The sequence below is a fragment of the Brassica napus genome, chromosome C2, assembly GCF_020379485.1.
Source record: "Brassica napus cultivar Da-Ae chromosome C2, Da-Ae, whole genome shotgun sequence".
NCBI classification, from domain to species: domain Eukaryota; kingdom Viridiplantae; phylum Streptophyta; class Magnoliopsida; order Brassicales; family Brassicaceae; genus Brassica; species Brassica napus.
Window position 1 is genome coordinate 55,273,681 of NC_063445.1, and position 16,274 is coordinate 55,289,954.

General features: G+C 31.8%; 1 protein-coding gene across 1 annotated transcript; it reads left to right on the forward strand.

The window, feature by feature from the left end:
* The first annotated feature begins 7,836 nt into the window (after positions 1 to 7,836).
* LOC106378948 (cytochrome P450 714A2-like) lies at positions 7,837 to 14,033 on the forward strand. Its single transcript, XM_048748331.1, has 5 exons — positions 7,837 to 8,909; positions 9,677 to 9,903; positions 10,024 to 10,274; positions 10,355 to 10,742; positions 10,914 to 14,033. The coding sequence occupies exons 1-5, from the start codon at positions 8,618 to 8,620 to the stop codon at positions 11,337 to 11,339; spliced, it is 1,584 nt and encodes a 527-aa protein (XP_048604288.1). The 5' UTR covers positions 7,837 to 8,617; the 3' UTR covers positions 11,340 to 14,033.
* Positions 14,034 to 16,274: the final 2,241 nt, after the last annotated feature.

Sequence of the window (16,274 nt, forward strand, 5' to 3'; positions counted from 1 at the left end):
GAAATGGGGAAGAAGATGCGGTTCGAGTTTATAAAACCTTCGGTCTGACGGATATTTTCCGTCGGAATTCCCTCAGTATTTTCAATTTCAATTTTCGCGAAATATTTGGCGGCTTGTTTGCCCGGTTAAATGAAAATATTCCGAGGAAATTCCGACGGCCACTTAAATATCCGTCGGAATTTCCTCGGAATATTTTCATTAATTCGAGGAAAAAGAATATCTTGTGCATATATTTTTATTAATTTATATTGTTCCTCGGAATTTCCTCGGAATATTCCGAGGAAATACCGAGGAACTAGTGTTTGGGGTTTCAAAACATCAATTTTTTTTGCCGTATTTCATTTCTTATACAATTGTAATGCATACCATTGAGTATTCTTTGTATAGATGAGCATAAACCATGAAATAACAAATTTCAAAACGAATTGTAAGTATTCCATTTACCGTTCATTAAAGTGTATAAGTGTTTCTCTTATGTTGTGGGGATTTCGTTCATACAATCGGAAAAGTGTTTATTATAGGGTAAGGAACAAATTTTTGACTTCATAATGAACGTAAGACACTTAATAAGGGTTATATAGGTGTTATTCAAACCGTAAAACGTTGTTTTCGGTTTAAAAACCCTATTTTCTCGGAATTTCCTCGGAATATTCCGAGGGAATTCCGAGGAAACCCTTTTCTTCCTCGGAATTCCGTCGGAATATTCCGAGGAAATTCCGAGGAACTAATGTTTGGGGTTTCAAAATCTCGAATGTTTTTTTATAAACGCATCGATCGATGGATTTATGTCCAAAAACGCATCGATCAATCACTAAGATGGAACAAAGCGTAACAATGTGATCGATCGATGAGATTATCCCATCGATCGATCTAGGATATCAAGTGTTCCTCGGAATTTCCTCGGAATATTCCGAGGAAATTCCGAGGAACTACTGTTTTGGGTTTCAAAATCTCGAATGTTTTTTTATAAACGCATCGATCGATGGATTTATGTCCAAAAATGCATCGATCAATCACTAAGATGGAACAAAAGCGTAACAATGTGATCAATCGATGAGATTATCCCATCGATCGATCTAGGATATCAAGTGTTCCTCGGAATTTCCTCAGAATATTCCGAGGAAATTCCGAGGAACTACTGTTTTGGGTTTCAAAATCTCGAATATTTTTTTATAAACGAATCGATCGATGGATTTATGTCCAAAAACGCATCGATCGATCACTAAGATGGACCAAAGCGTAACAATGTGATCGATCGATGGGTATATGTCCAAAAACGCATCGATCGATCACTTGTTCGTCGGAATTTTGTGAGGAACACATTTCTCCTCGGAATTTCCTCGGAATATACCGACGGATTAATGTTTCCTCGGAATTCCGTCGGTATATTCCGAGGAAATTCCGAGGAAACCCAAAATTTGGGCTTCCTCGGAATTTCCTCGGAAATTCCTCAGGAAATTCTGAGGATTTCATTTTCCGTCGGAATGTCCGTCAGAATACCGATGTTTTCTTGTAGTGGCGGATATAATTTTGATATATATAGATTTATATAAAATATATATTCCATATTATAGATACATAATATTTACCATATTATATATATAAATTTCTTAGGATAATTTTTTTAAAATTTTTATCACAAAAATAACTTTCAATGAAAAAAATGACCAAAATAAGTTTTATTAAAGAGTAAAAGTATATTTTTACTCTAGGGTTAACTAATTTAGATTTAGAGTTTACAGTTAAGGGTGTGGTTTTGGGGTTTAGGGTTTCAAATTTCTAAAAATAAAAAATTAAAAGTAAAAGTTTCAAAAAAAAAAAGACTGTTTTGGTCATTTTCTTTTTTGAAGTCTATTTTTGTGACAGAAACTTAAAAAGGCTATTTGAGAGAATTGCCTTATTATATATGTGTTTTATATAACATATCTACACGTAACAATTTTATTGTAAAAAAATCATCGATATATTATATTTCTTTATAATTCTGTTAAATTAGTATGGTTTAAATTATTCTTTCAAATTTCTATTGGTTTGAAATAAATACTTATTTGAAAATATATTTTTCTCGAAGTACTTGCAATACAATAGAATAATCATAATGTGAAAATATGTATAACATTATTATTGTTATTACAAAAAAGTGAGAACTAAATATATATATATATATATATATATATATAAATCATAATGTGAAAATATGAATAACATATTTATTTTTATTACAACAAAATGAGAATTAAATATATATATATATATATATATATATATATATATATATATAATATAGTAACTATTAATAAAAAAGATGGATCCGTTTGAAATCAATATTTTGAAAAATACCGAGCCTAAAATTTGTGCTAATTTTTAATTAGGCATGTTTAATAATGTCCTAGGCTTGAAATGCATATATGCAATTTTTAATTAGTTTTTTTTTATAACGCTGATTTATCATGATATTACATTTATGAGAAAGATTACATAGACAATTATTTTTGATTAGTAAATGTGCAGATATCGTTAGCTAATACATATCTTTTTAGTTAGGATGATTGCATTTAAATAGGAAACTAATTTGGAATGTTACGGTCTGGTTTTGTTTTTAGTAAAAGCTAGGCATTTATTTATATGGTAAAACGACTGTGTTAAATTCTAACAGCAGTTTTTTGTAAATATTAAGAAAAACTTAGGGTTAAATATTATTTGTACTTCTATTTTAATAGATTAGATAATTCAATGGTAGTCTAGATTTTTTTTCTTTTTTATACAAATAAATAAAAAGTCTTTTTGTTTACTTGGTAACATAAAACTGATCTGTTTGTTCCCGAAAAGAATAACATGACTCTGATGGTTTTTTATTAATCATATATTGTACTCCCTCCGTTTTTTTTATATTTGACACTTTAGGATTGTGCACATAGATTAATAAATATTTAATTTACTAAACAAAAATATCATTAATTGTTTACCTAACTACAATTTAACCAATAATAAAATAGAAACTATAATATCATTGGTCATCTAGCATTAATTAGTAATAAATTTTACATAGAAAATTGAAAACGTCAAATAATTTTGAACAAAAAAATTCCTCTAAAACTTCAAATATATAAAAAAAAAACAGAGGGAGTATTATTTTAGCCCAAATTATAATTATAATCTTAATTGTTTTTTTGGTGATTTTTTCTTGCATTTAGAAAATCATTTAAGAATCTATATTACATATTGTTAATAGAAAAAATTATTCTTAAATTTTTTTAAAACATTTAAGTCAGTAGAATAATATACATTTTGTCACTATAAAATCAGTATTTTTCTTTGCCTATTATTATTTAGTATATAATAAATATTTCAATATAACTAATAGATTATGAATAATATATGATACAGCCGCCAATTATAAACACTAAATAATATAATAACCATTTACATTAATAATATGCAATTCATTATATTTGAAATTAGAAAAAAAATACATAACATTTAAAATGAGAAACATTTAAAAGTAAACGTGAAATATCTATTATAACAAGAGTACATTTAGTACTTAGCCATGAGTTTTCTTCAATAATTACCATGGAATGTCATTGAATGAATATTTTCATTTTTTAGTCAACTAAAATCAGATTAAAACTTAATCTTTCTCATAAATGTAATGTCATGATAAATCAGCGTTATAAAAAAAAATCATAATAAAACCAAACCGTTAAGTACAAACTTATTGCACACATTGATTTTGTGGGGGCTAATAACTATATTGCCATATCATTAGTTTAACTAGGGATTTGCCCGGGATACGCTCGGTTTTTTTATTAAATATATCATATATATAGGGTTTATTATAGATTTATAAATTAGAAGATAAAATTTAAAATTTATTTTATTATTAGATTACATATAGAATAATGAGCAAAATGAATAAAATGTTAATTATATTTTAGTTATAATCTAAATATTTAATTTTGCTCCTTCAGGTTATTATGTAAGAAATGTTAAATGTACAGCTGAATTTTTTTTTTGCATTTAGTGTCATTGAATTTCTAGTTTTCGGTATTCCACCTTTATAAATTAATACTCGATAAATTAATAATCTCTATGAATTAATAAATTTTGCCGGCTCCAATTTGGGCCGGTGTAAAATATGATATAAATCGATAAAATAATAAGATAATAATTTTTTGAAAACTCTCGTGTAAATATATAGTCCTATTAAAATCATAAATTAATAATATATCTATATATAATTTTATATAAGTACAAACTAAACATTATATTGTTGGTTTTATATTCACAATGAAAATACCTTTAGTTTTCTTAGTATTTCAATATATTTTAATAATATTTAGTAAAATTATATCGAAAACCATTTAACAATTCTATGAAACATAAAAATATACACAAAATAAAATATTATAACAATATGAAATTCAAATTTCTAAAATTTAAATAATATACATTTGGTAAAATCAAATATTTTTTAATTTATAAATAAAAAAAATTAGAGATAGAGAAAAAAATCTAAATAAATAAAATTTTTGTAAATTTATATATCTCTATAAATTAATAATTATATCAAAGTCCCAAAATTATTAATTTATAGAGGTTCTACTGTATAAACCGACTCTTTAATTGATTTATTTAGCAGGTTGTTTCTCATACCAAACCAAACTATTTTATGATTGAAAATAAACCGAGTCAAATACTAATCCAAACGAAAGAATACGATTGTTCTCTAAATCAATTGTTGAAAACCTATTATACACGACGAATAAGACACAAACCGAACAACAAACTTTATAAGCAAACCACCAATCAAAAAAATAATACTAAAATCATATATACCGCATCATAAGATAAATCCCTTAGTTCCGGTTAATGACGATACCAGGTGGTCATGTTTCCTGCCCTTTCTGGGGACTTTTGGTCTTTTTAATTGCTTAGATGACTAATTTTCTGAGAAATACTCAATGTTATATTGACAACACTTTATAACCGTTTTGTGGAATTTTATGTTAGTTTTGTCCGGCTATGATGAGTTAGTGATTTGATGTAACTATATTTGAAGTGTACAAAAAAGAAAGGATAATATAGTGTAATAGTAAAACAAAACATTGGTGAAATTATATTGAAATCTTTTGTCTCAACAATGTTGGCAGAAAATAAACCAGATGGCATCACAAGTAGAAAGATGCTGCGAATAAAATGTCTCTCTTGATCTGGGAAATAGCTTCTAGTTTAGCTTCAAGCTTTGTTCCACCTATAAATTTTCAAGCTACTATGAGCTTTCGCAGAACTTCCTCCATTCTCCTTGTCGTTCTGATCAAGAACCACCCTTTGACAACACGGCAATCGCTATCTCATAAAACTTGGAGCCTTTAGCAAGTATACACCACCTCCATTATGTTCTGTCTGAACAAATGCACATAAATCTATGTCGATATCGGCCTGTCAAATTGTCACAGAAAAAAAAAACCGTGATCTTGAAGTGTATAAGTTTTCTTGGATGTGCAGGGGGAAAGAGTGTTAGTGAATACCTAAGGCATAATAACAGAGCTGGCTAATAAAGAGATTGAGAACCTGATCGCTATCAGGAACCAGATGCAAGTAGCTATTGGCTCACTTCTCAAGGTGTGTTTTTGTTCTTTCATTATGAGGACTCTTTAGTTTTGTTGTCTTAACCTTGTACCACTCAGTATCAAGGATAATGGCAATCTTGTTATTCCAACAACGCTACTCTTCCTCCGAAACTTGGTAGCAAGAGATCGTGTCTGAAGAATATCAGAACCACGCTTCAAGTCTACTTTGCTTTGCTAGCATATCAGGTTGTTCTCAGGTTTGAATCTTACATCTGCTTGATTCGATCTATTCGCTTTTCTGCATGTAGTGAACCCGATTGGCCGATTCTGTTTAGTTTCGCTTGTCGCTTGCTACTATTTCCATTACCTATTTCTTCAGCTTCATCTGATTCCTTGCATAAGTGCACAAAACATTAAAATGAGATTTTATAGAATGAGAAACAACAACGGATTCGGATTCTATAAAGCATAGCAACAATTAGAAAAACTAACCATGCAACTTCAATCTCACCCTGGAAATGTGTAGAACATGTTCCCCAAATGAAACAGACAACCAATGATGAGAATCCAACACCGAATGTTTGTGTGTCAGTGTCACTAAAACATATACTATCTGAGGAAACAATAGAACACATCACAGGATATCAAAAACCGAATTTTATGTTTATGTTTTCCCCAGTTTCCTCTAGCAACCATTCTCTCAAAGCTATGTCTCTTTTCACTTGAGCAGGATAATATATATTCAGCGAGTTTTAGCGAGACAAAAATTTCGAGACAGATACTGGGAACCCGCAACATATTACCATAGACAATACGGCCGAAAGATTGAGCAAGTAGTTGATCATGTATAAGAAAATATAACGATAGAGAGCTAAATTTCACCGATGATTTAAAGAAACAACAGATTCAGTGGAATAAAATCACCTTCTCATCTACCGATCAACATATTCCAATATAGATTAATAGCATTATAAATCATTCGAGGACGGCGGGGAAGATGTGGAGGAGTTTTGGCCTCGGGATCTAGCGGAGTGGGGTCGATCGGTGCTCCGTGGTGGTTGTGGTGTCCAGATCAGTGAGTTTGATGTGAGTTAAGAAGTTTATTGCTGGTCGCTTTCCCCGGCATTCTCTCCACAGCTCCAGGCGACATCAACATTGGCCTAAAGGAAAAAGAAACTAAACCGATTGCATCATGTTTCCAAAATTAACCGACGAATGCTCGAATTCGCCATTGCTGGAGTTCATGCTTGATAGAATTTGTTCTTTCAGATTTCGGAGTGGTGAACTGCTCATCGCATTCATCAAACACATATTTATATGCCGAGGATCATTCGGTTACGTTTTATGATGATGAGGCTGATTAAATGCGACAGAGTGGGATGGGAGATGAGATTCACTTTAATGAATGGATTAAGGTAGGAGGAAAATGGAAAATGAATCTGTTACACAGAAGTTGATCAGATTTGGTGAGTTCCAATGGAACACAGCGACTCATCGAGATGATCTTAAGACTAAAGTCTCCTTTATTGAAACTATAAGTCCATTCAAAACAAATTTGAAACCCAGGCCAGAAAATAAAAAACTGTGATTGGAGGATTATTTATGATGACGTAGACAGACTAGAATTGAAGAATATCTTGCTTTTAGTATTGTGATTTTAAAATATCTAACAAGATTTTAGGAATGTTGCAAGGAATATCACAAATATACCCTATCTATAATCTCTCCATATCTGACAATTAAATTCAAAAATAAAAGTTAACCTACCTATTTTCGACATGTCAATATATATAATTATTTTAATCTTAATGTTATTATTTTAAATAATCAGATACCAAAAACAAAACCCGCAGGTATGTAGCTAATATTTTTGGTTTTGTTTCCATATTAACAGCTCGTGATTTTAACAGTTTTTGAGTATATTTGACTCAAAACAAAAACTCAAAGAGACCAAGAAAGAATCCACCTATTATTCAATGATATAACGACCATACAGAATTCGTAGCAACTTCCAATGAAGCAAATACTAGCAACGCATTAAATGATCTGACCGAGGATCAAGCCAGTGAAGATGTTGAAGTAGAACTGAATGCATACAATATGGATTATATATGGAGGTTGTGTTTCTTACGGTTTGCGAGATCTTTAGTTTTCGAACATCCTGAGAGGTTACTAATAGTGTTATCATTGTAAGAATAAAACAACACTAGAGTTTGACTGTACTTCTCTCGACAATTCAGATTCTGAAACTGAGCAAGATGACTTTGTTGTTTCAGTTGTACCAGAAACAGATCCTTATCAACCTGAAGAATTCAATATCTTGAAAGGTATTCGAAAGCAAGCTGTCAAGTCCAAATCTACTAATAAAAGCTTTACCAAAAGAATATGGTAAGCCTCTATTTAAAGTGAACATCAAACCAAATACTGCCTACGTGAAGACTGGTCTATTTTAATATTGTAATGTTTTAACATTCATATTCATCAGATTATTTCGAATCTAACCTGCTTCATCTTTACTATTATAGGTGTTCAATTTCAATATTAGGATATGAGTACAATATAAAATTAACAATGAAACAAAAAAAAAATTAATTAATAGCTGAATGTATTATTATTCATTCATCCGTGTTAAAAATACATTCAATATGAAACAACAGTAAAAAAAAGTATTACGTAAAAATTAAAACAATAGTTGATTACAATAATAATCCAACACTAATCTAGCAATATTTATCTATAACAAACACAATTACATAATAAGCAAAAGTTACAAACATACATCCGTACGGACGCGCAGGTCAAGCTCTAGTTATATCTAAAATACATTACATTTGAAATGAGAAACAAATAAAAAGTGGACAAGAAAAAAAAATTATCTGCGCGGGTCAAAATAACAATTTAAACAGAAACAAATAATAATTTAATAGTAACTTAGTAAATTACCTATTTGGATGTATGTGTTCAAAAGAATCTGGTTGACTATATATATAAGCTAAACGAGAGGAGTCCAGTAAAAAAAAAACTTCAATAGATAAAAACATAAAATGGAGAGTTTCTTTGTTGAGGCAGTGAATGCAATATGGTGGATAGTTGTTGTTGGAATCATCGGTGTGGGGTATCATGCATACGGCGGAGCCGTGGTGGAACAGTGGAGGATGCGGAGATATCTAAGGAAGCAAGGCGTGAAGGGTCCTCCACCTTCGATCTTTAACGGCAATGTGTCAGAGATGAAGAGAGTCCAGTCAGAGACTATACATTATTCCGGAGATAACATCATTTCTCATGACTATTCTTCTTCTCTCTTTCCCTATTTTGAACACTGGCGAAAACAATACGGTCTGCTTTCGATCTTTATCTTTGGTCAATAAGTTGCACTTACTGAATCAAAATGGTGACATCGGTATGAGTGAGTAGTAGGATAATATATATACACTTATAAGTATATACTATATGACATGTTTTTTTGTGTGTTCGAATCTCTTTACATCGTTTAACACAAATACACACATGCCGTTTAACACAAATTGTTGTCTCTATTGTACAAAAATCAAAATCTCTACATAACCAGATATAATCCCTATCAACAATTAAAATTAGTTTTAAAAAACATGTACACATGAAATTTCATTTTTGTAATGAATCAGTTATCAATTTTATGAATTAGAGTATGAACTATATCATCGCATTTACAAAACATAAGAACACTTTCCTGGAAAGCTAATAAGTATCTCAAAAATTGAATTATAAATGATAATAAATATAAAGTAAGTATTTTAAAACTATAAAAATATTTTAAAACTTAAAGTTCGAAAAATTCACCCCATAAAATATTATTAACAGTAAGCTCTTATAGAATAGGGTCTAACTGAAGTAAAAAGAATGCTTATTATTTATGCCAATGAATAAATCATTTCAGAACAACGGTCCATATATTCAATTTACTCTGCCTTTAATTTGATACGAAAACAAATTGTGATTTGGGTTTCGAAAATTTAAACTAACTTTGATAGTTTGATTTTGGTTTGGTTTGGTTTATTTACGCATCAACTATAAACTATTTACCTGTACTTTTGAGTTAATTTATAAAACATATAATAACGAAGGGAGAGTCTACACATACTCGACGGGATTAAAGCAGCACCTTTACATAAATCACCCGGAAATGGTGAAGGAGCTTACCCAAATCAACACGCTTAACGTTGGCAGAATCACTCACGTCACCAAACGCCTTGAGCCTATTCTTGGCAATGGCGTTATCACCTCTAATGGTTCTCATTGGGCACATCAGCGTCGTATCATGGCCCATGAGTTTACCCACGACAAAATTAAGGTCCTACTTTTTTTCATTTGGCTTTTTTTTAAAGAAAAAACCCGGTATTTCCAGTATTGTCTTTTTGGGTTATAAATGTTGAATTCTTCAAACATAAATTTTGTGTTGTGATTGGTGAAGGGAATGATTGGTTCAATGGTGGATTCTGCGATGCAAATGTTGAGCAAATGGGAAGAGATGGTGGAAAGAGGAGGACAAATGGGGTGTGAGATAAGGGTAGACGAAGACTTTAAGGATGTCTCAGCTGATGTCATCTCTAGGGTTTGCTTTGGGAACTCTTTCTTCAAAGGAAAAAAGATCATCTCTATGATTAACGATCTTTCGACCGCCATCACTCGATGCAGCTTCCTCTTCAGATTAAATGGCTTCACGTGAGTCTCACCCTTAATACTTTTACTTCTTCTTCAATCCATGCAAAAGTATGTAATATGATTTTGAGTCTGGTGGCTAGTGAAATGGTGTTTGGGAGTAAGAAGCATAGTGATGTGAATACTAATGAGCTTGAGAAGGCTTTGGAATCTTCGATATGGGAAACGGTGAAGGAGAGGGAAAGTGAATGTGTGGAAGCTCACAAGAAGGACCTATTGCAGTTGATACTAGATGGGGCAATGCGTAGCTGCGATGGTAACTTGTGGGACAAGTCAGCCTATAAACGTTTTGTGGTCGATAATTGCAAGAGCATCTTAGTTGCTGGCCATGAGTCAACCGCTGTATCCGTGTCTTGGTGCATTATGCTACTCGCTCTCAATCCTAATTGGCAGATTCGAATTCGAGATGAAATCTTGAGTTCTTGCAAGAATGGCATTCCTGACGCAGAAACAATTCCAAACCTCAAAACGGTAACTCTTTTTTTTCATATCAATTTTAAGAAAATAAAGCAATTAGGAGATATTAATTTGAGAATATGTTTGGATATTACACAATCTTATATACAAAAGAATTTGAGAATATGTTCTGGAACCTATGCAATATTAATTCTTGTTTATTATGTACATTAATATAAAATCAAGGTGACTATGGTAATCCAAGAAACAATGAGGCTATACCCACCAACACCAATCGTGGGAAGAGAAGCATTCACAGACATCAGACTCGGGAACCTAGTGGTGCCAAAAGGAGTGTGCATTTGGAATCTTATTCCAGCCTTACACCGAGACCCTGAGATTTGGGGAGAAGATGCAAACGAGTTCAAGCCAGAGAGGTTCAGTGAGGGGATCTCTAAGGCTTGCAAATATCCTAAGTCATACATGCCATTTGGCTTCGGACCAAGAATATGTTTAGGCAAAAACCTTGCTATGATGGAAGCCAAGGTGCTTGTGTCACTTATTGTGTCAAAGTTCAGTTTTACTCTGTCTCCGACATATCAGCACTCTCCAAACCACAAACTGCTTGTGGAGCCTCAACATGGTGTTGTTATTAGGATTGTTCGACAGTGACATCTTGTGTTATGTGATGCACATTTATTATTACTTGCTTGAGAGAAAGTTCTGGTACTAAAAGAAATACCCTTTATGAATTATGAGTTCTGAACTTTGTTATATTAGTGATTATAATTTGCTTGTATCCTGTGTGCGAGTGTTTTATCGAAAAATTAATTTGTTTTCGTTTCCAATGAAACCATTGTTAGTTTTTGTTGTCTTTGTCAATTAACCTTTCTAAACAGCAGTATTACAATTAACTTGGTTAATTTGTTTAAAAAATTGTAGCATTGTGAAATGCATTTAGTATTAGAAAATACTTAATTCATAAATTTATACGAAATCAATGTTGAAAACACTGCGTTTATAATTAGTTTTCGAATAAAGGTGAAACAAAACCCCCGTTTCCTAGCATTAGCACTTCTGACCCTTCTGTACTCTCTCATTCATCCCGACCTAACTAGTTTATACTGTATAAAAAATTTCTACATAGTAGACTAAAAGTATGGGTCAAATGATCTCACTTTTGATAAGCACACTGCACACCACATAATGACATAATCCAACATCCACTAGGCCACAACTATATTAGCTTCGGAACCCTTCTTCATTATATGGCTTGGTACACAAAGGCCATTATTATTTTCTTTATTTTTATTCTAACTTCTGCTGTTGGTTTGTTATTAATTGGGTTATTGAGCTTAAGAACATTAATTGGTTTGTGTGCTATAAATGAAAAAAAGACTATTGTTTTTATTTTGGTCTATAGTTTAATCTGGTTATCACATAGATTTGAAATTTCAATCAATTGATTTGCATATCTTACGATCATTCATTAAAATAAGTTGTTTCGTATAATTAATAGATGAAAATTTGTATATATGTAGAAAATGCCAAGAAAGGTGTGCCTGAATGATTTGTTTTGTATTGTTTAGAACATGAGATTGTGGGTGGAAGCATGCTGGTTAACCTTTCTATAAAGTTTAGTCAACCAAACCAATACACCTTCTCTTTTCCTCTTTAATAATGAAAAATAAACATCTGATTCCTAAAATAAAAAGTTTTTAAGATATACAAAAAAATAATCAAAGTTAAATGAATAATAAGAGAGATAGACGTGTGGACATCTGAGGGTGATTCTCTGCCAACAAGAAGAGAATAGCTTAAGATTAAAAATTAAGTAAGAAAGAGATAATATTAAGATGCTCTTCTCTATACCTCAACCTCATTTCATTGGTCCCCCTGCTTTGATCTTTACCTATGACTTTTAACTAGTACTAACCACGTTTTTTCTCAAAAACGATATGAATATCCAAGGATGGCATGGAACTGGTGATGCATCATATTGGCATCTTACCAGAAATAGATCTAAATTTTGTGTAGGGTCAGTCTTTTATGTATATGATTTTGTCAATAGTAAAAAGATTCTAAATATATTGTTGTAAGCGAGAATATTTTATTTCGAAAAGAAAGAAAAGAAAACGTTAAAGCTCCAAAAGATTAGTTTATATTGTTGGATAATAATTTCAATTGAATTGATGTATGATATTATGATATTTTATATGTATGCAATGCATGTTCAAAACTACAAGGAATTATTCCTTTCTTTTTATCTAGTTGAGCTGTGACCAACTCAACCACTCTTTTAGATTGGTTTAAAACCATGATTAACCCGGAGTTTTTAGAGTGGGGTTCTTAGCGTAAGTTAAGAAACAGTTTCTTAACTTCCGCTAAGAACCACATCGTAAGAACCCCGAGTTAATTATGCTCTAAGAACATTAAATAATGGCTGGGTTTCTGCGTATATAAAACTCATACACTGTATGGCTATACCAGATGACAAGATGACAGGAAATAGCTCAAACTTTCTTACATGATCAACAATTATATTCTGCACATCTCAAATAACACATAATATATTAGAGAACACTTCTTATTATAAAGAATAAAATATCAACTTTAACGGTTTTACCCTTTTCAAAATGAATACTGGCAAAATGATCAACTTGTAACTTCTTTTTGTTTCAGTAATGATCAAATGAAACATGTAAAAACGATATATCATGTATATTAAAAAAAACAGTTTTCCTAGATTTGACAAAAAAAAACTTATTAATTTTCCATGTAACCTTTCTCTTTTATAATTTTATAAATCAATCTAGGTTTGGACGTTTAGAGGTGTTGGATTCGATTCATTTGATTTGGATTTTTGGTGTTATGTTTATAAATCACATTTGGATTTTAGTAATTATTGAGTCGAGTTCGGTTCGATTCTTTCTGAGTTCGGTACGGATCAGTTAATAAACAACGTCTGAAATCGCCTAAAAATATTTTTTTAACCAAAAAATCGACAAAAGCATAATCAAAATACATAATTTATTCACAAATTAAACTATCTAAACTAACTAAAAATATTTAAAATAAAAAATACAACAAACTACAAAAATCTATAAAATAGTTTAAAACATCTAAATTACTTTAATATATATATATAAATATTAGGGTCATTTAGCCGAATATACAAAATGGAGTCGGTAATTACCTATGTATGCAGATTTTGAAAATATTTGCATATATAGTAAAATGTTGGACTTGGTCTGGCAATAAGACCCTCAACACCCTATAGAGCCCCTACGATATGTACTGTAGGTGGATTTATTGTGGATCAAATTAAATTATTAAAATATATAAAGTAATTTTTTTTTCTTATAACTGAATATCACTAAATTGTAATTGTAACAGAGATACAAGAACCTAAGATCTCTCAATTTTTTTTTTTTGTAAAAAGTCTTTCAAATTAAACTACGAAAAGCATACAATGTTTGGTTGAACAAGCATAAAATTTTAGAAAGTACGATGAGACATGCCTCATATTGAACCAAGCATTACCTTACAAAAGAAAAGACTTATGATTCATAAGCTTAATGAAACAAGAGAAGGATGAAACTATTAGGAAGATGGCAGGTGGTTTCCGCGGCCTCGGCGACCTCTTTTACCCCTTCCTCTTACCGTTTTCCATTCCATATCTTGAAATTTTTTGAGTGGTTTTATTAGCCTACCACCTCGAGACATGTTGAGGTTTGCCGTAGCTTCACTCATAGAGCCTTCTCCATCATCTTGCACAATATGAGCAATTTGATTGGTAGGAGGGCTGTCATGTGCCTGAGAGTGTGGAGGGACCAATGAATTGTCCATTGAAACCAAGTTGGTCTCAAAGACAATAACACGAGATGGAATTTCTTCCATAATAGTGGTTTTAGTTGGAGCATATTGTGTGTCTGCTAATGGTGAGGAAGTGAAATGAGAGTTGGAGCCATTGGCTATATATATGTACCTTAGAGTGAGTGGGGTTGTTTACTGGAGTAGAGAGATGCTTCGGTTCAACATTCACTTGTGACTCCAAATTTTCAGTTTCTGATACCAATTGATCTGATGCAACAGTATACTGAGCTAGTATCTTTCTCATTTCATGCTGAGGTTCTTCAGCAGATAAATCCTCATGTGTGGACCTTGTTTCCACGTTCGAATCAACAGCTGGAAGTAGACATCTTTTTTCTTTGTGTCCTAAGTGTCCACACCTGCCACACACACTTGGAATCCATGTATACTCAACATCCACCAAGTAAATATTACCTTGTTTGTCATCCAAGGCAATTTGCTTTGGAAAAGGTTTGTCAAGTTCTACTTCAACCAACAACTTTGCTTCTCCCAAACAGGTCGGATCAAGTCGAGGTTTAAGTGTTTGCATAGACTCACCAAGTCCTGAAGCTACGTGGCTCAGACCCAATCTTGAGTCTCAAATTTTGAGGAGACCAAACATACAAAGATCGTCATTATTCAAGATTTTATTGTCTTGAATTTAACAAACAACAGCTCAGAAATTTAGCAAAAACTTCGACATGAGTTTTCACCGCGTTGCAGAAACACACCAAACAGAGGAAAAAAGTGAGCTTTTTCTCCAGCTCGAAAGATGGAGGCTGAGGAGATGCGACATGGATTTTAGGAAATAAATGATATGGTCAGCATACAAGGAGAGAATACCAAGCAGATCCATTTCTGCAGGCTATTTTTTTCTTTCACGATGGCTGAAAAAACTTCGGGATCAGCATAAAAGATCCACCGGAGGAGAGGTGTTCGGAGGAGGGAAACATGCGACGGGATGGTGGCTTCCGGGGAAAAAGCTTGTGTAGGTGGTTAGAAGGAACACAACGGTGAGAGGTGGAGGCTCAATCTGAAAAAATAAATACAGATACTTTGTGAGTTATGGGGATGGAGAAATCAAAAGTCTGTAGTGTATTTTTTTTTTTTTTTGTAACACAGTCTGTAGTGTATACATAAACCCAGAATAATAGATACAATTTACTTCAAAAGGATTAAAAACCTTTTGAAAGATCAAGATTTTTGGGAAGAGCAGAGAAAAAAAAAATAGTAGAAAATATTAAGATATATATTTTGAAAAACGTCACGATTGGAGAAAGAGTAAAAATTGTTTCAGATTAGCAAAAAACGTTAGAGAGAGAGTAAGAGATAAATAGAAATAGATATGTAATAGATAGGTCATATATTTTGTCAGATGAGTAGGATAGTAGTGTAGTTGTAGGGGCATCTAGGTAAAATTGTACAGTTCATTTCCATATAACTAATCTAATCTATTAAAAGTAAGTACAAATAATAATTGACTCTGATTTTTCCTAAAAAATTACAATAGAATGCCACTGAGTTTAAAATTCAATTTACCAGTCATGAAGGCAAGCTGCAAGCCCATTAGCATTTGGTTGACCAGTAATTTCTCTTCAATATCTCTATAACCATAAAATGACATTCAATTTTCGTTTGACTACAAATCCAATCGGTTTAAATAATTTAGTAAACCAATATTGTTTTTTTTTACAATGAAAGTAAACCACTTTTGTTAAATCAAGTGCCAAAATCTAATTGATTAACATTTCGAAC